At 28.1% G+C, this 22,578-nt stretch overlaps 1 protein-coding gene across 1 annotated transcript in view; it reads left to right on the forward strand.

The window, feature by feature from the left end:
- The first annotated feature begins 1,278 nt into the window (after positions 1-1,278).
- The window catches only part of LOC100214915 (phosphatidylinositol 3,4,5-trisphosphate 3-phosphatase TPTE2), a 104,277-nt gene continuing 82,977 nt past the window's right edge, over positions 1,279-22,578 (forward strand). Inside the window, exon 1 of the mRNA XM_065812846.1 lies at positions 1,279-1,493. Within this exon, the coding sequence (XP_065668918.1) occupies positions 1,389-1,493 (105 nt within the window). The 5' untranslated portion in view covers positions 1,279-1,388. The remainder of the gene's footprint in view (positions 1,494-22,578) is intronic.

Below are 22,578 nucleotides of genomic sequence, written 5' to 3' on the forward strand. Positions count from 1 at the left end.
AATCAAGTCATTTTTTCACACGGTAAGTTTAGCCATAACAAAACTCGGCAGTTAACAACAGAGTTTTGTTATGGTTAAAATCCAAGCCCCCAGCCGTCACAGAAGCGAGATTTTGGCGACTGCTACAAACGGTCCACTAAGTAACCGATAAGCAAAACTACAGTGGACCGCTCAAAATGTCTTTATAGGTCCAATGAAATTCCGCTATAGAATCATTGCTGGGTATGGCTTAGAACTGACGAGAAAGAATAAAAACTGGCTGGTTCCAGAAGATTATGTAAAAGGCATATTTATCAGCGAAGAGACGAAAGACATCAGCCCAAAAATCGTCACAAAAAAACTATAATCTATATAATATATATAAAAATAATAAAATTACAATTATAATAATGAAAACTAAAATTTTAATCAGCTTTAAAGTAGTAAGTAGTGCGGTGATAAGGTGAGTTTGAAATTGAAGAACGAGATTAAAGATTTATAGAAATCATTGCTTCGTTGGAATCACTAAAAGAAGAACAAGGAGAAATATAACCCAAGCTAGGGTTAGTGACAAAACACAAATTAAGGAGTAAGGTAAGTGATAAGGGTTGAGTAAAAAAAAAAACGAGTCACAAAGATAACTTTATCGTCCTCCTTTTTAAGAAGAAAGGGAACGATAAAGAACGAAGAGAAAGGTGATAGAGTGATAAGTGTCTAAGCGGAAACACATAAATGAATACTCAGAGAATTTAAACCCGATTTCTTGAAAAATAGCGGAATTGATGCATAAACCAACGTCCGAGCCATGTTATAGGAGCCTTTGCGAATTAAAGGATTATAGCCGTCAATACTGAGATATAAAAATTGAACAGCCAAATTTTAAATGTTACACTGATGACGATCGAGTTGGTTTTAGATCGAAGAGGGTTAGATTGTTACCAAATGGCTCATTGCTAAAAATTGGGTATGTGATTTTTTCGGAGGGAATGATCTCACTGAAACTGGTGATTCATATCGATGTCATCTGATTAATTACAAAGTGAATTATAAAATTGATGCTTTTTTTGGTTTGCGCTACTCATCGGCTAAAAAAATTTCGAAGGATTTCGGGAACGAATGTCTCAATTTTTGTGAGAAACTTTCCTGTTTTTTTATATTTATGGACCTTAAAAACTCCAAAAAAGTTTTTCGTTAACTATGTTTTGGCTTTTCACAGCAGTATAAAAGAGCACACCGTGATATAATTATGTGCTAACCACGTGGGAGAAACTCCTATTTTTAAATTCCGTTTAATTTAACGGGTAAGCGTAGATACCATGACTCAAGTATGACACAATTGATCGGATCAAAATTTTTATCAATATTTTAATTTCAGCAATTAACTTTATCAATTTTAATTTCCTATTATCATGGTATCAAGCAATTTTAAAGTTAATTTTCATAAAGAAAAAATGACTGATGAAGATATTTTAATATTTGATGACGACGATGAATGGTCGTTTGAAGATGAGGACGTAATTTGTTTAAATTGTTTTGTTATTAATAACTATTATTAAATTAAGCCTGAAAAGCCGTTTAATTATAATTTTGTTATTGCGACAATTATAATTTGTTACAATTACAGTTTAATAATTGTAAAAAATTAATATAATACTCCCCATTTATTTATGTTTTCTCTATGTTAGTATTAAAAAACGTTATTGATATTATCTATAATTTATATAACATATCATTTATACATTTGGGGGAATTATATTAATTTGTTACAACTATTACATTTGGGGGCATTATATTAATTTGTTACAACTATACAATTTTTAGTTTTTTTAAAAATATATACATTCAACACAATTTTTCATTAAAAAACAAATTTATGATAAATTTTAAGAAATGTGTTATTTTTGTCTTTATTTATTATACAAACATACACACGCTAACATGTATATATATATATATATATATATATATATATATATATATATATATATATATATATATATATATATATATATATATATATATTGTATATATATATATATATTTATATATATATATATATATATATATATATATATATATATATATGTATATATATATATATATTTATATATATATATATATATATATATATATATATATATATATATATGTATATATATATTATATATAATATATATATATATATATATATATATATATATATATATATATATATATATATATATATATATATATATATATATATATATATATGTATGTATATATAGATATATGTATTTATGTGTATTTATATGTATATATTAATATATATGTATGTATTATAAATAGAAAGATAGAAATACAAATAATATATTTCTTAAAATGTATCATAAATTTGTTTTTTAATGAAAAAATATGTCAATGTACATACTGTATGGTAGCAGGTTGACAGCAAAAAATATTAAAGTGATTTTTTTTAATTCTTTTTTTTTTAATTGTACAGCCTGGTTTTAATCTTTGTTAGAAAAGCATTGCATTAAATTAACTTTTTGCTAATGATTTAAATTAATACTTTATCATTAGTTTTATATTAATTATTGCACTACAAATATATTCAAATATAATAAATTGATTTTTGTTAAAATTAAAATCTAATTGTTGCTAAATGATTATAGAATTCAGTAACTTTTTCCCTTTTATGTTTTTTGCTTTAATAACCCAGAACCATATTGTATAAATTTCAATGTTAATGTGTTAAATTTATATATATATATATATATATATATATATATATATATATATATATATATATATATATATATATATATATATATATATATCAACCCTCAAAATTAGGGTCAGCATTCGGCAATGCCGACCTAACTGCCAACCTGAAGTATTTGAGGTCGGCAAAAAATTGCAGACCTTGTTTCTATGTTTTATGGTTAGATCTTGGTATCAAATAATTTTTGCCGACCTGATGCCGACCTCAAAAAGATTGAGATCAGCAAATTATTGCCAACCTCATTCTTCCTAATTCCAAGGGTTGATATATATTATATATATATATATATATATATATATATATATATATATATATATATATATATATATATATATATATAGAACCCTTAGATGTTGTCCGAAAGTTTTTTCGATATTTTGTTGACAAAAAGTAAAAATTAAAATGCAAGACCGGAATTTTTTTTTTTTAATAATGATAGACTGCCTGCCCCAACCAAACCCTCAGTCGATATAGCAGCACTCCCTTGCGGGTCAGGCTATTTGTCAGTCGATGTAGCAGCACTCCCTTGCGAGTCAGGCTATTTGTCAGTCGATGTAGCAGCACTCCCTTGCGAGTCAGGCTATAAGATAGTCGATGTAGCAACACTCCGCGCATGATTTACAGTAAAAAAAATAAAAATAAAAACATTTTATTAAAAAAAATAAAAATAAAAACATTTTATTAAAAAAAATAAAAATAAAAACATTGTTTATATTGTTAAAAACATTCAAAATGTTATAAAAACATTCAGAATGTTTTTAAAAACATTCTGGTCAATTAAATTTGCGTTTTTGTGGTTTTTTTAAAAAACGATTAATTTGTAATTAAATTAATGGTTTTTACTTTCGTCCAACACGGAAATGTTGGACGAAAGTCAAAAGTAATTAAAAGTGACGTATGTGTTGGCGTAAGAATCACTTTTTTCCTTCCGCTCTTCCTAAAGCCAACAAACTATAGAACTATATATATATATATATATATATATATATATATATATATATATATATATATATATATATATATATATATATATATATATATATATATATATATATATATATCAGGCCTTGTTATAAAGCGTTAGACAAAGAGGATTTTACATACGAGAAAAGCGGTTTTACATTACGCTATGCTGTTTCATTACGATAAAAACATTTTTGTTTGATAATATTTAAAAATATTTAATGCAATGAAATAATTAATTTTTATTTTAATGGTATTTTAATGAAGTAGTTAATGTTTTAATAACTGCACAGTTGTGACAAAAGTTTAAATTGTAAATACATAAAGTATGCTCATTATTTACAAATATAATAAATTCAGATAAAAAAAAATTTGGATATTTTTAAAACTTACTTTTTAATCGAAATATCAAAGTAATCAAATTATTCAGCTTCAGAATAAAAACTATTATTTTAATACTTTTGTTTAAGTTAAACTATTGTTTGAATTTTTATAAAACTTACACATTATTGAAATAAATAAAATATTCAGCTATAGGAGAAAAACTTGTCTATTGTTTTTTAATACGAACTAAATGAAAGAAATATTTTAAAAAAAATTTGATGACAAGTAACACAAGAATGAATTTTAGTAGATGCACAAGAGTCGCTAGCTCTTTAGAGCAGAGCCTATTTAGTATTTATAGTAAAAAGAGAGAGAAGCAACATTAAGACAAATTGATAATGGTTAAAGGTTGGCTGCAAGAGCAGGTCCAATTATGTTAACAATGCATTTTTGCACCTTGTCTAAAAGAGAAAGGGCATCATTGGAAGATCCGCCCCAGATATTGCAACAGTATTCCGCACGAGGACCGGTTTGAGATTTATAGAGGTAAAGAATAGAATTGGGAGTAAGAAAGTGGCAAGCACGATAAAGAGATGCAACCTTAGCACAGTGGGCCCAGAATAAGATTTGGAAATAGGATCATAACTAATGATTAAGAAATCCTAGAAAACTTATTGAGGACTTTTTAGAAAGATATTTTTTTGCTGGTTATAGGAAAATTAAAATTTTTAATATTAAACTAAATTTGTGGACTGGGTTCAAATTACCATATTTGGTCATTTTTGATAAATTAGTATTTTTTGATAAATACTCAAAGTTAAATTTTTTTTCAGATGACAATTAAAAAAGTAATTTATCAGATATACTTAAAGAAAAGAAAATTCAAAAATTTAAATAATATGGGGGTCTGGTTTCTACTATTCTAATGATAAGAAGTTTAGTATTAAAAAACAAGTATTCTGTCAAATTTGGATTTAAAATAATGTAAGTATAATAAAATTATAAGGAAAGTTCTAATGAATTGAACTTGCAACATATATTTGAAGATAAAAAATTAAAATAGTAAAAAATGTTAATAACTTTATAATTAATCATAAATAAGGTTTTCAAGCATATCATCAAAATATCTCTTTGGTTTTGAAAACATACGCTCAGGAGATCTATTTGTATGCTCATTTGAACCACAATCTTGGCATAACTTTGGAGGATGCAAATGGATAATTTGGTTTAAAATACAAGGATGCGATCTCTCTAAAAGACGACTGATTACATCTGTAAGTTGTTCTAGATGTGATGTCTTACGAGAGAGAAGTTTTAAATAGTTTCTAATATCTTTGGTGTTTGCTTCAAGACCTTCCTCCGATAAATTGCCAAGGCCATAACCATCATTTAGAGTTATTAAATCAGCTGAATGATGAAGGACTCCATGAAGAGTGTGGTTAATTTGTGTCCATGGCATATTTGTAATAATGTTAAGTGTAGCATTATTGCATAACTTCTGAAATTTGTCTATTTTAATTTTACGCTGACAAGAAACTATACGAAGTATTATACTGATTTGAGAATGTAGTAATAACAAGCTATCTTTGTACATAGGAGAGCATAGATCATTTATGCTGGAAATTAGTTCTTCAGAAAAAAATCTACGGCCTTGTGACCCTGTTTTAGATGTCCCTCCCTTCTCACCAGAGTTACAGCACATATCTAATCGCAGTCCAGTGTTTTCTTTTATTTTAGTAATAACGCTGTCTTTTGCATTACCAACTGGTCCAGTTTTTGTAACCCAAAGTCTGTAATCTATATGATACCTATAAAGTAGTTTTAAAAACCAGGTAGTGCTGTTTATATATGAATGTGTTATACATATGCTTTTTTGGTCAGATTTGGTTTGTGGTTTTTTAGTAAGTCTTTTTCGTGTGGCAAAATCTCCAGTTTTAGTTGGAATGATACCATCCTTATTAACTAGCTTTTCGTACAGCATCCAAGTTTCTTCTGATGATCGATCAATCGGAAATCCTTCACTAACTCTCCTAATATCTGTCCATTCAGTAGTTTTTGTTTTGCAAAGTATACAATCTGCACCTCCTAGTCCACTGATAAGTCGTTTGAACTTTAAATCTTTCATTGTATCTTGAATATAAATTTTGACATTGATATAATTTTTGCCAAATAGACAACACATTCCTTCAGCATTTAACTCTTCTCCTGCGTTATCAGTAGTTGGGACAATAAGATCTAGCAAATCTTGATTAGTTTCTGTTTCTCTTATCAAAAACACAGGACGTAATGATCTCGATGCATTTGGTGAATAATTTTGCCACAGGGTCATATTTTTACTATCTCGATGGCATATTAGTTTCAGAGGAATAAGACCATATTGAAAGGTATTAGATTTGCTTTCAATCATTTCTTTTGATTTCATTGATACCTGTTGCCCTGCTCCATCACAACCATCCTTAAAACACATCTGATACTCATCACCATCTACTGGAATAAAAGAATCTTTAATAATATTCAAAACAGAATCAATTGTCATTTTTACAAGCAGTTCATTGGTTGTTGGAAAATATATGCCTTTTGAAGCAAAAAAAAAATCTTAATTTTCTCATTTGCTCTTTACTTAATGTAAGGGAGTGCATTAGAGCAATGGATTCATCTATACTAAAGATATCTATTGTTTCCATATGGTTTGTAAAAATAGCATTTCCAACACGAGCAATACTTTTATTATTTTGTGTGTTAACTCTATGTAAAAGGTAACCCTATAATTGGTTAACATGCAACTCTGGACACTCATTAGTGATAAATTTGTTTATATAATTGAGAAGTTCCTGTGTCCTCTCCTTTTTCATCTTATCACCCAGTTCTGTAAAAGACTTTCTTTGTTTTGAGAAACATGGTTCTGTTATGCAAGCATCCTCTACTTCATAAATGATATCTTTTGATGCTTGTGAAAGTATAAATGCGTATCCATTTTTCTTGAAATGTTTCTCTTTCAGGCGTTTATAACGTTTCCATGTTTTTTCACACACATTTTCGAACTCCAATGAATTAACTGATAGTTCAAAATCTTTATAAAGTATTTCTTTAATGGCTGAATATGTTACTGAACTTGACTTAACAGTTTTGTCAGCTCTAACAAATTGTGTGAATAAATCTATTTCTGTGATGTATTTTATATTTTTATTTTCCTCCATTACATTTATTTTTTATTTTGCTTTACTTCTGTTGAAACAAACACAAAATCATATTAAATAACCAATTAAAAAATTTAAAATGTTTATATTTGTAACCAAAAGTAAAATATTCACATATTTTAAGGAAAAAATAATTATCACTGTTCAACTTTTTTAAATCATGTGAATAAAAAAAAGTGCTAACTTGCCTCAGTTCTCCTTAAATTATTTGAAAAGAAGAAATGTTAAATATTTTAAAAATGTATGACACAGTACAAGCAAGTTAGCACTTTTAAAAAAACTTAAGATTTAATCTGATTTTTTGTAAAAAATAACAACATAAATATATAACATAATAACATAATTAATTTTTAAAAGCTTTGAAGAAAAAAATAATAAAAAAAACAACATATTTTTAATTTATTTATTCAAAAATATATTCCATATCAAACTAAAAACAACTTTTACATAATTGTTTTATCAATTTTCATGTCAGTAAATTCATTTTGAATGGAAACTAACCGAATTTACTAAACTTTTATAGATACACAAAAAAATTGAAAATTCATCAATTTCAAAATTGCATTTCATCACTTAGAAATTAGCTAGAAACATAATTTTTTTTTATTTATCCACAAATTTATCTGACTTTCTGAATAAATAACTTTTATAGACTTTCTCAAAAAAATATTTTTTCTCTATTTCCACTTCTGGGCCCACTGTGCTTAGTAGATGTTAATTTTGCAATCGATTTGATATATGGTTTCCAAAAAAGATCAGAAGTAAGAGTTAATCGTAGATTCAATAATCTTAAAGATGTTACCAGATACGCTGTAAGATAAAAGTTTATAGAAAAGACCAGTATGCCAAACTTTCTCAATTTAGTTTGTTAAATTTTTTTACTTATAAAAAAAACTTATAAACTTGAAGAAATTAAAATAAAAAGAACTAAAAATAAATTAAAAAGTATTTTGACATTTCTTTTTTAAAACTTTAAAAAATAGTAATAATATTAAATATTTAATAATAAGTTGATAAAAATATCATTTTATTGGTGTTGTTACATGCACAATAAAAAATGAAGACTATAAAAAATATAATAATTTTATATATTCTATCTGATTACATATATTTCAGCAAAACTTAAAAAAAATTTTCAAAACTTTTGGAAGTGTTTTTAATATGCAAAAAAACTTTACTGCACTTTAAGTAAAATAAGAAAATTTAAAAAAAAAGCACGCTATTAAACAAAGCAATCATGCTAATTAAGCATGGTTTCTTTTAAAGTAATTGCAAACACATTCATCTTAAGTAAAGTTTTGCATGCTTTTGTTAACACATACAAAAATCATGCTAAAACATAAGTACTTTCTTCAATAGCATACTTAGTTATTTTACTTAAAAGTAATGCTATGGAAAAAAATAATCATGTTTTAGCATGGTTTCTTTTAAAGTTTTTTAAATGTGTTTTAAATTTTAGTAACAAATTATTTTATATTATAAATATATGTTTTTTATAATTAGTAAAAAACTATCTATCACATAATTATTTGAAAAAAACAAGTTTGATAATTAATGCATTCGTTTTTAAAAGTTTTAATCGAACACCAATGTTTGCATAAGCAAAAGTAAAGAAACATGATCTTCATTTTTCTGTTTTATTTTTTAACAAATGGTCGTATGTTCATCGATTTGTCACGCCCTGTCTGATAAGCACTTGCTAAATAATTTTGAAAGTATAGATGACAGCTCTGGAGAACACTTCTGCAAGACTATAACAGTTATATTTTCTGAACCACTAGCTAAGTCTAAGTAGAAAATCAGTTTAGATATTGAAGCTGGTGTGATACAAACTTCAAGCAATGAATCAACCTGTATGTCAGCTATATCAGGTAGAACGTGACTAGTGGAATCAAGAGATGATAATAATGAGAAGTTCTTAGAAACAATTCAGCTTTGTTTTGAGGTGAGGTGAGGTGAGGTGAGGTGACAAAATCTGAACCATATAATTGAGGTGGAATAACAAACTTGCCTTTATTATAGGAGAGCCTAATTATTGAAATGAAATACAAGATTTTATGTTCTGAGAATAGCAGGCTTTGGCGTTTTACAAAACTTTTTTACAATGGTTACTAGCTATAGTTAACAGACCTCTATTTTCTGGAGAATCGTTTTGTTGATAGATATAAAAGTAATGATAACAATTGGAAATTGCAGTGTCATAATGAGAGGAAAACCATAGAGTGAGGCTTGATTTAGAGTAGTCTAGATGGCATAAAAGATTCCATGCCAGCCTGAATCCAAGAAGTTACATAAGAAGCACATTTATCAGCAGGAAAGATTTCTACCTAAAGTCCATCACAAAAAAAAATCATGGAATAAGTCTCAGTCAGCTTTAAGGTAATTGTAAGAGGTCTGATGATAGGGGAATTCTGATGATGGAGAAGAATGAGATAACAGTTTTAGAGTGATCAAACTATGATCAGAAGGACCTAAGGGTGAATGTAGAGAAAAAAACACTGGCTAGGATCAGAAACAAGACATAAATCAAGTAATATAGGTAAGTGATTCGGGTTGTCTGGAAAATGAGGTGGAAAGTTGACTATATGTGTTAGAAATTGAGAAAAGCAAAAGTAGTAGGCTTTAATCCCTGCAGAGTCACTGACAATAGAGCCAAGCCATCCAGTGTGACAAGCATTAAAGTCACCAGCAACAGCAATATTGGCTGAAGGATAAAGAGAAAGGTCTTGGTTAATTTGATCAGAAATAACATCGAAAAGAGTGCAGTCTTGAAATGAAGGAGAGTGGTATAGAACAAAGAGAAAGTTGATAGAGTAAAGTGGTGCTAAACGAACGCACATAAAAGAATAGTCTGTGGATTCAAACCTAGTTTCCCTACTAAGGGGTGAATTCTTATGAGTGTAAATGTCTAGGCCAAGCATGTGACTATTGGAGTCTTTACAAGTTAAAGGAAGATACCAAACAAGGTCACCATCCATGCCCATTATGGCACTGTTAGTACTCTGATCTGACTTTATAGTTCAAGAAACCTGACTACAAGGTGGTCTCAGAACCATAAAACTAAGTTTTAGAGTTGTTCCCTTATTTGGAGATAATAGAATAAGTTGCCGAGTCATAAAAATAAAGACACAAACAAAACTTTTGCATTGAGTTAAAAGATCCAGCATTCAACATCCTAAAATAGAAACAATGTATTATAAATATATCTATGCCAGCCTAATAGATAATTAAGGGGTCAATAGATAGAGTTTCTTTACCCCTAAAATGAGGCAAATTATCAGGTAGTAAAAGGATATATATACATGTGTCTATTATATATATATATATATATATATATATATATATATATATATATATATATATATATATATATATATATATATATATATATATATATATATATATATATATATATATATATATGTATATATATATATATATTTTTTTTTAAACATCTTCGCTTCCAACAAGGCTGCGAGCAGCCACTAATTATAGTTGGAAGTTATTGTAAGAAAAAAGATGAAGATTGTAGAGCAAGATAACGATTGACGGACGATTTAAAAGGTTGCAAATTATATGAATCAGGAAAGCAAGATGAAGGAAGCGAATTTCAAAAAACTGATGTTTGAGGAAAAAAACTAGACAAATAAGCCTTTTTGGAGCACTTAGGAACAGTCACAGAAAAAGGATGACACTTAATTGAATGACGAGTAACACAAGAATGAATTTTAGAAGATGGCACAAGAGACGCTAGCTCTTTAGAGCAGTGCCCATTATAGTATTTGTAGAAAAGAGAAAGAGAAGCAACATTACGACGATGTGATAATGGTTGAAGGTTGGCTGCAAGAGCAGGTCCAACTATGTTTACAATGCGTTTTTGCACCTTCTCTAAAAGAGAAAGGGCATCATTAGAAGATCCGCCCCAGATATGGCAACAGTATTCCATACAAGGCCGGATTTGAGATTTATAGAGATAGAGAATAGAATCCAGAGTAAGAAAGTGGCGAGCTCGATAAAGAGATGCAACCTTAGCAGATGCTAATTTTGCAACCGATTTGATATATGGTTTCCAAGAAAGATTGGAAGTAAGAGTTAATCCTAGAAGATGAAGAGTAGGTGACTCATCGAGTACATCACCGTTCATAAATATAGGAAGATCTAAATTATTGCGATAACGATTGGCTGAAAAAAATTGAGTTTTATCTGAATTAAAGTTCACCAGCCACTGTGAGCCCCATGCTGTAGCAGAAGTGAGATCCTTTTCAAGCTCAAATGCCCCCTCCAAGCAATCAGAGGGTGATGGTTTCTTATCACGACAAGAATAAATGGTAGTATCATCAGCAAACAATGCCACATTAGATGTGAGAATATCTGGAAGATCGTTAATGTAAATTAAAAAGAGTATAGGGCCAAGGATAGAACCTTGAGGAACCCCTGAAGTTACAGAATAAGAAGAAGAGTGTTGTCCATCGAGGACAACTTTTATGCTACGATTGGAAAGGAAGGATTCCATGATCTTAAAGATGTTGCCGGATACACCATAAGAAGAAAGCTTATGGAGAAGACCAGCATGCCAAATTTTATCAAACGCTTTTGAAATATCAAGAGTGATGGCCTTAACCTCTCCACCTTCATCTAATGCCTGATAAAACCTGTCAGTTATTACTGTTAGCAAATCAGCTGTAGAACGAGTAGATCGAAATCCATATTGATGGTCAGAAAGTAAGTTATTAGATTCAAGATGAGAAATTAAGTGTTTGTTAATTAAAGATTCAAAAACCTTGCTTATGATAGGAAGAAGACTTATGGGACGGTAGTTAGACGAATCAGATCGCTCTCCAGAATTTTTGAAGATAGGAATAACAGATGCCACTTTCCAGCAGGCTGGAAAACAAGACTCTGATAAGCACTTTTTGAATAGTTTTGAGAGTATAGACGACAGCTCCGGAGAACACTTCTGCAAGACAATAACAGGTGTGTTGTCCGGGCCACAAGCAGTAGGAGAGTCTAGGCAGGAAATCACTTTAGATACAGAAGCTGGAGTGATATGAATGTCAAGCAATGGATCAACCTGTTTGTTGGCAATATCAGGTAGAACGCAATTAGTGGAATCAAAAGATGATATTGATGAAAAGTTTTTAGCAAACAGTTCGGCTTTGTCTTTAGGTGAGGTGACAAAGTCTGAACCATACAAGAGAGGTGGAATTATAGATTTGCCATTATTATTGATATTATTACAGATTCTCCAGAAGTCACAAGAGCCTAATTTTTGAGATGAGATACGAGATTTCATGACCTGAGAATAGCGGGTTTTGGCGTTAGACAAAACCTTTTTACAGTTGTTTCTAGCAGTAATAAACAAGCGTCTGTTTTCTGCAGAATTCTTTTGCTGATAAATATGGAAGTAACCGTTTCCATTGGCAATCGCAGCAGCACAGTGTGAGGAAAACCATGGAGGAGAGTGAGGCTTGACCTGGAATCGTCGAGAGGGAATAAAAGATTCCATGCCAGCCTGAATCCACGAAGTTATGTAAGAAGCACATTTGTCGACAGGAAGTTGAAAGATTTCAACCCAAGGGCCATCACGAAGAAAATCACGGAAAGAATCCCAGTCAGCTTTACTGTAGTTGTAAGAGGTTCGATAATAGGGGTATTCAGGTGATGAAGAAGAATGAGATATTAGTTTTAAAGAGATCAAACTGTGATCAGAAGCACCTAAGGGTAAATGTGGAGAAACTGAGCACTGACTAGGATCAGAAGCAAGACATAAGTCGAGTAGGGAAGGTAAATGATTCGGGTTGTCAGGAAAGCGAGTTGGAAAGTTGACTATTTGAGTTAGGGATTGTGAAAGGCAAAAGTTGTGGGCTTTAATGCCTGCAGAATCACTGACACTAGAGCCAAGCCATTCAGAGTGGTGAGCATTAAAGTCACCGACAACAACTATATTAGCTGATGGATAAAGAGAGAGGGCTTGGTCAATATGATCAGAAATAACATCAAAAAGAGTGCAGTCTTGAGATGAAGGAGAGCGATATAGAACAAAGAAAAAGGCAATAGAGTGAAGTGGTGCTTAACGAAAGCACATGAAAGAATAGTCTGTGGATTCAAACCTAGTTTCACGACATACAGGTGAATTCTTACGAATGTAAATGCCCAGGCCAAGCATGTGACTGTTGGAGTCTTTACGAATCAGAGGAAGATAACCATCAACACTAAGATCACAAGATGAGATAGCCGAACTCAAATTAGTCTCACAAAGAGCAAGTAGGTCTGGTGAACTTTGCAAGAGATAAGACTCAACAGAAGAAAAGTTACTTCGAAGACCACGAATATTAGTGAATGATAGGTTTAGAGAACTTGGTGATGATGATGGTTTTTTGTGTTTTATAGTTTTTGGTACTTTATTCATTATTAAATTAGATTGAAGAACTTGACTCAAAGCATAGATAGTACTCAGAACACCGTTTAATAGCCCAAGAAATTGCCTCATTACTACTAATAAACCCTAAGCTGTAACAAAGGACTCCAAATGTGGCCTCCGCAATGCACACTAAAAGTACAAACAGGGACACTATCCATGCGCAACATGGCACTGTTAATACTTTGATAATTTTCAGCTGTTGATGGAATTAGCCTCTCTGAGAGCTACCACAGAGTTCGGGAAACCTGACTACCAGCCGGCCTCGGAATCATAAAACTGAGTTTTAGAGCTGTACCCTCATTGGGAGATAATAGAATGAGTTGCCAAGTCATAAAAATAGTGACACAAGCAAACCCATGCATTGAGTTAAGAAGATCCAGCATTCAACATCCTAAACTGGAAACAATGTATTAAAAATACATCTGCGCCAGCCTAATAGAGGAAGAAGGGGTGCGAGGCTGGTCAACAGATAGAATCTGTTTACCCTTTAAGTCTTTGCCTAGGAGGCCTTCTACAAGACAGTAGCTGGGTGCATTTAACATCTGCCCACGATGAGTATTTTTATCGATACACCATCTCTAGCCTTTACTCAACCAAGAGTCCCAAGGCAGGGGGTGTTTTAAATCGGAGTTGGCATCTCCTAGCCTTTGCCTAAAAAGGCGTATCCTACAAGGCAGCAGGACATGAAGCAGATTGTAATGGGTTACATGTTACCAGTAGCAGGATAACCTGATCTGACAAGATAATTAAATAATAAAAACTTATTATAACCAAAAATAAAAATATTCTGAATGTTTGTATTTTTACCAAACCAACAAACAACATTTGCTTAATATGGTATTTTTGATTTTTATCTTTTCATTTCTAAACAGCTTTTTTGCAATTCCTTTGCTCACCTCAAAAACTTTACTCAAATGTACCTCAAAAACTTTACACAATGTCACCTCAATGTCACCTCAAAAACTTTACTCAATAATACAATATATATATCTATATATATATATATATATATATATATATATATATATATATATATATATATATATATATATATATATATATATATATATATATATATATATATATATATATATATATATATATATATATATAAAACTTTTTTGTACTAGACAATTTGTCTGATAATGACTCAAGTTTGCCGGATATGTCTGATAAAAATTAAAGAAGTGGGATTGAATGCCATTCCTGGCCACGCATAAAATATTTTGTCTTTACAACTTGACTACGCAATTTGTAAGATAAATTATCGTACAAAAAGAAAATCCTAAAGAAAAAGAAAAAATCTATGCTCAAAAAACCAAAATTTGAAAAACAAAAAATCTAAGCTCAAAAAATTTGAAAAGGAAAAAATTTATATCACGATGTTTTAAAATTACTATGAAATATTTATAAAACTACTAAAGATATTTTGTAAATTATTAAATACGTAAATTATTATGTAAATATATTAAATACATAAACTATGTAATTATTCAATACATAATTAAATACATAATAAAAATGTATAATAAAAATACAAAATTATTAAGTACATAAAATACTATATAAATATATTAAATACATAAGTTATTAAGTTTACTTATTACTTGATTAAATAAAGTAACAAATTAATAATAATTGTTTACAATTAACCCATTTTATTTAAATTATCAAAGAATATTATATGTAATTATATTTATATATTTATGTGTTTTTTTTTATAAATCTTTTCAAACTTTTTCTAAGAATAATTTTATCAACACTCTTAATAGCAAAAATTTTTAGCACAAAAACAAACCTTACATAACAACTCAAATTAGATAGTAAAATAAAAGTACTGGTTTTTATATGCATTACAATAACTATTACGTTATAATTTTTATAAAATAAATTTAAAAGGGGTTTTAAAAGCTAAAATATTTGTTTGAAATTTATAAAAACCATTGGACAAAAAATAAAATAAATAATAAACTATAAATTTGAATAACTAATTTCAACATTTTAATATAAATGATAAAAACCGGGCTACTTAATTTTAAAAAGTCTAATGCTTTGGCATCTTTTAAAAAATGAATTAATTTAAAAAAATGACTTATTTTATTAACGTAGCTGTGTGTTCAACTTCAGTTTTCTTTTGTACAAAAAATAAAAAGTTCAAAAGATAAAGCTTATATACAATAATGAATTTTATAAACATTTTGAAACAACTAAAATGACTAGAAAATAAATGCACATTAATATGGGTTGGACAAAAAGGTCGATAGATGTCGTTTTTTACCAGACAAGTGTCGGACAATGTCTGATATCCAGCGCTTATTTCAAGCCCTGTGTGTATATATATATATACATATATATATATATATATATATATATATATATATATATATATATATATATATATATATATTTATATATATATATATATATGTTGGAGAATATACAATTAGCCTCACCTTTATTTTTTGTTCTAGTTTAACGAAAATAGCAATGAAACATTTATTAAATCTACCCTTTTTCTTATTATATTCTACTGCAATTTAAAAGTTTATAAATTGGTATGTTTAATTAATTACAAGTGAAAAAAAAATTAAAAGAATTAGCCATATTTACGTTATATACAAGAAAATGCAAAAAATATTTTGTTTTATGCTCATTTAATATTTAGTATTGCTTCCTGAATTATTAGTGACTTCAAATATGCGACTTGACATACTAGTAACAAGATTTTGGATAGTTTCTATTGATATTTCATTCCAAGCCTCTATTATATGAGTTTTCAGCTCCAATGCAGATTCATATTACTTACCATTTTCATAAACCTTTCTAGAAAGTATTTCCCATAGATTTTCAATTGGATTAAGACCTGGACTGTATGCGAGCCATTCCATTACGTGAATATTTTTCTCTCTAAACCAAGCTTTTGTAAACTTTGCGTTATGGATAGCAGCATTGTTTTGTTAAAAAGTGAAACTTTCACCCATCAATTCTTCACCATGTTCAAGCAAACTTATTTCTAATAAGTCAATGTAGTCCTGTGAATTCATTTTTGTTGAAATCCATGCCAGTGGTTGTTTTCCAGCAAAAGAAAAAGCTCCTCAAACCATAACAGTTCCACGACCAAAGTTACGACTCATTCGAGTTTCTTTTTCTTTTCGAAGATCTTGCCAGTAATATTGATAGCCATCAGGACCATCTAGATTGAACTTTTTTTCATTACTAAAGAGAACTTGGTGCCACTCTTCCTGTGAAGACATGTGTTCTTTTGTAAATTGTAATCTAACTTCTTTATGACGAACAGTAAGTTTTGGTCTTGGTTTACGCTTTTCCGAACTGTGTTTGAATCTTCATGCAAGATTTGTCTCACACGTTGAACAGTTACAGGTATTGTAAATCTACACGAATTTGAGATGTAGTCATATGCTGAGCAGCAGTACGATGTACAATAACTTGTTTAGTATGATTATCAATTTTAAGTTTGTCACCGCTTTCCTTATAAGCTCCATAATTAACGCTAATCTTGAAGTAATTATTAGCCACTTTTGTAGATCTTTTAAATTTCTTTGTAATTTCCCAATTAGATAAGTCTGTATTTTTATATGCTTTGATTACTGCTAATACTTCATTCGTTAAATGCTTACCACACCCCATTTCAAATTCAGGTATCAAAAACCAAATGTTCAAAACATTATAAGCCATGATTTCAGTCTTTGTTTAACTTACAAATAATAATAAAAAACTAAGTCACAATTACGTATCACCAGATCAAAATATACAAGTAAACTGAAAATAATTATTGATGAGGCTAATTCTATTTGCTACCGCAAATATTAAGTATTATACATTTTTTGGTTTTATCAAATGTACCGCAATTTAATTATGCTATATTATAATCTAAAAAGTTGTTGTTTGTAACAATAATTGTATAAGTATGGATACAAAAGATGCACCACACAAATTTGCTTAGAGATTTACAAAATATTGGATTAGTACATGGTGAGGCTAATTCTATTTTCTCCACTGTATGTATGTATACATATACAAATATATATATATATATATATATATATATATATATATATATATATATATATATATATATATATATATATATATATATATATATATATATATATATTTAAACAACTCTAAAAAGTATTCTACACAATAGAGTGCTCAATGTTCTTAAAAGAACAGAGCAATTATATATTAGTAGAAAATTACTTAACTAAATTTTTTTCCATTTGACACTGTGTTTCATCAACAAAGATTCATCAGAAATGAATGATCAAATTAATAAAACTTCAATTTATACCAAAATTAAATTACAGGAAGTTGCAAATGTCTTAACTACTGTAAATTTTCACACATTTGTGGAATTTACTGACACTATTATAAAAAGAATTCTTTAGAAATGATTACTTATGCTATTTTTTTAAAATGTTTTTTTAAAAAAGGGTGCTTAATGTAAATATTATTAGAACTCATTTATTTTTATAGTTTTTTAGGAGAAACTTATTTTCGTGCCTACATTTAGAAAAATATTTCTAATTTGTTTAATAAGCATTCTTGATTTGCATGTGTAATTATTTCAAATTTTTCTTGTAGGCATAGTATGCATTTTTTGGAAATTTTGTTATATGCAGGCGCTGTTTTAAGGATAGACCAATTCAGTATAAAATCATCAATATTTTTTTCTTTTAATTCCCATATATATTTTGACAGCATGGTGTCTTTTGAATACTTTTTATTCTTGAAAGATTGCTTATGATTGGCAAAACGTTTTTTCCATTCGCCCTCTGTTATGCCAATATATTGTTTATCAGGTACATTCTTAGAGGAAACAACACATTTATATACCACATTTTTTGATAAACAACTTCCACTCATTGGACAATTGATTTTTTGTTTACAATTACAATTTTCTGTAGTTTTTTCATTTAGGATTTCTTTTTTGTTTAACAAAGCCTTATTGTGACCTTTTATAATTCTTTCCATATTTTTTGTGCAACTGTAGCTAACTTTAATTGTATTTCGATTAAAAATTTTATGTAATTTATTAGATCGCGGGAAATGCTTATCGACCAATTTTAAAAACACTTTTCCTATGTTAGTAGAAACATTTTTGCTATATGGGGGGTTGAACCAAATTACATTTCTAGTTCTATTTCATTTTTTTGTATTCTTTTTTTCAGGGTTAAATTTTAGTTTAAAATTTTCAAAACCACTTTTTTTTAGGGCATCTTCAAATATTCGTTTAGAGGATTTGAATACATTTTCATTTGAGGAGTTTTGGTTTAGTCTGTTATTAATTGAAATCGGGATTTGTTTTAGAACTTGGGGTGGATGGTTAGAGTTAATGTTAATATATAATAGTTCATCGTTTGGTTTTTTGAAAAGCTTATATGAATTTTCAGAGAGGTTAAATGTGACATCAAGAAAATTCACAATTTTTAAATTTATGTTTATTTCGATTTGAAAGCCAATATTTTTAAAAATTTTTATAATATCTTTTCTAATTTTGTCGAGCTGTGGACCAGATTTTCTACGCATTACTATTAAACCATCGTCGCGATAAAGGCCTAAATCTTTTATATTGATTATTTTACTTAACAAATCTAAAATGTATAGTCCAACAAATTCACAAATTTCTGCTCCGTCATAACTGCCCATTGTTACATCAAAGCAGTCATGTATGTTTTTCTTTTTCCAAGTTTCCTTATTAAAATAAATATTTACCAACTCACAACAGAAAACTATGAAAAAATTTTACGCGACAATATTACTAGTTCTTATGAAAAAGCCCCTAAAAATTTGGAAAAGGCAACTAATTTAGAAGCGCAAAGTATTGCTAAAAAAATAAACCTTGATAATAGAATCGAATCAACTGCCCCTGCCCAAGCCTTTGTAACACTAAAAGACCATAAACCAAATTTTCAAAACAAACTTCCTTGTAGGTTATTGGTTCCCTCAAAAAGTGAGATTGGACATGTAAGCAAAATTAAATTGGACAAAATTAATAATATTCTTAGAAATAAATTAAATTTGCAACAGTGGAAAAATACCACTCATGTTATAAATTCCAACATTTGCGTGTTGTCAGAAAGTAAAAACCATTAATTTAATTACAAATTAATCTTTTTTTAAAAAAGCCGCAAAAACGCAAATTTAATTGACCAGAATGTTTTTTAAAACATTCTGAATGTTTTTAACAATATAAACAATGTTTTTATTTTTATTTTTTTTAATAAAATGTTTTTATTTTTATTTTTTTTACTGTAAATCATGCACGGAGTGCTGCTACATCAACTATCTTATAGCCTGACTCGCTAGGGAGTGCTGCTACATCGACTGACAAATAGCCTTACTCGCATGGGAGTGCTGCTATATCAACTGACAAATAGCCTGACTCGCAACGGAGTGCTGCTACATATACTATCTTTTAGCTTGACTCGCAAGGGAGTGCTGCTACATCGACTGAGGGTTTGGTTGGGGCAGGCAGTCTATCAATTAATTAAAAAAAAAATTCCGGTCTTGCATTTTAACTTTTACTTTTTGTCAACAAAATATGGAAGAAAACTTTCAGACAACATATATTTGTATATATATATATATATATATATATATATATATTTATATATATATATATATATATATATATATATATATATATCAGGCTTTTTTTAATCAAAAAATGCTTAATGCGTTAACTTAATGAAATATTTGATGTCATAAAATTATCTTTATTTTTTTTTTAAATGCATTAAGTGTTTTAACCACCGCAATAAGTAAATAACCGCAAACTAGTTCAATTTAACAATTAACTCAAATAATTAAAACAATTTATAAACGTTGTAAATGTCATATATAATTAAAAGTTTGTTATGTTTTCAATTGTTATTCTAGTATTAATTTTAGTTCAATATTATTTAGTAATATATATATATATATATATATTTTTATTTCTGAAATTTCTTTTTGAATAATTGTTGTTATTGAATCGTTATTGAATAAAAAAATGTAATGAGTTTTTGTTTTAAAAAATTTCAGGAGTAAGCAAAAAATATTAACATATTGATAAACGAAAACCCTTGTTAACTATTTAAACAATGATTTTGTTTTGACTAGCAATAATTTTGAATAGAATAATTTAGGTTTATAGGTGTTTTTTGAATTTATGTTGCTTAGAGTTTTTACTTGCGTTGTATAAAAATATAAAAAAGTTTAATGTCTGTTTAGAGTATATTTTTGATACATAGTTAGAACATGTTCGCCAGGAATTTAATGCATAAATGGTTTTCTTAAATAATAATAAAAATTAAATAAAAATATTTTACATTTTAACAAATCAAAAAGAAACACGGAGCTATAGATAAGAATCATTTTTAACGATTAAATTTTGTATTTTTTCAAATAACAAATTGTCTTCATTCAAAAATTGCAAGTAACAGGTAATTTTTTTTTCTTCTGTGCCAGCCCCCTTTCTTCTATATATCATAAAGTTGGAGGTATCCATAAACCTTTAACTTTTTTCATGTTGCAAAATATTTAGATACAAAGTTTAGTATAAAATTACGTTGTATATAATTGTTATAAAAAAATAAGAAAAATTATCGCGATAAAAAGTTACATCAATTATTTTTAACATAACTTCTTTCAAACTTTTGTAACAAATGTTTTTACATATCGTTATTCAAAAGTTAATGTGGTTTTTTAAAAATTAATTACTTCTTTTATCTTACGCTAATTTAAAAGTTAAAAAATGATAAAAAGTAGCTTAATCGAAACCGCTCACTGTGTATGTAAATTGCTCTATGTGTAACGCTTTATAAAAAGGCCTATATATATATATATATATATATGCATATATATGTGTATATATATATATATATATATATATATATATATATATATATATATATATATATATATATATATATATATATATATATATATATATATATGTATATAGATATATATGTATATATATGTATATATATATATATTTATATATATGTATATATATAGATGCATATATATGTATATATATTTATATAAATATGTATATATCTACTATAGCATATTTATGTAACAAATTTGTACCATATTTTTGTTATGAGTTAAATATAAATTTTCAGAAAAAGAAGAAAAAAACAAAGAATAATGAAAGAAAATATTCCTGCCCCATGCCAAACCCTCAGTTGATGCAGCAGCACTCCGCTGCGAGTCAGGCTATTTGTCAGTCAATGTATATACTGAAGCCCCCAGCAGCAAGCTATTTCAGTATGACGTCAGACTGCTCATATAAACCAGTAGTATAAGATATATATGTATATACATACATACATACATACATACATACATACATACATACATACATACATACATACATACATACATTCATATATATATATATATATATATATATATATATATATATATATATATATATATATATGTATATATATATATATATATATATATATATATATATATATATATATATACATATATATATATATATATATATATATATATATATATATATATATATATATATATATATATACATACATGCATGCATGCATGCATATTTATATACAGTGGAGAAAATAGAATTAGCCTCACCATGTACCGAATATTTTGTAAATCTGTTAGCAAGTTTGTGTGATGCATCTTTTGTATCTACACACATATAATTATTGTTACAAACAACAACTTTTTAGATTGTAATATAGCATAATTAAATTGCGGTACATTTGATAAAACCATAAAGTGTATATACTTGATATTTGCGGTAACAAATGGAATTAGTCTCATCAATAATTATTTTTAGTTTACTTGTATATTTTGACCTGGTGATACGCATTTGTGACTTTTTTTATTATTATTTGTGAGTTAAACAAAGACTATGAAATCAGTCCTCATAAAGA

This window comes from Hydra vulgaris, chromosome 12 (assembly GCF_038396675.1).
Source record: "Hydra vulgaris chromosome 12, alternate assembly HydraT2T_AEP".
Classification (NCBI taxonomy): domain Eukaryota; kingdom Metazoa; phylum Cnidaria; class Hydrozoa; order Anthoathecata; family Hydridae; genus Hydra; species Hydra vulgaris.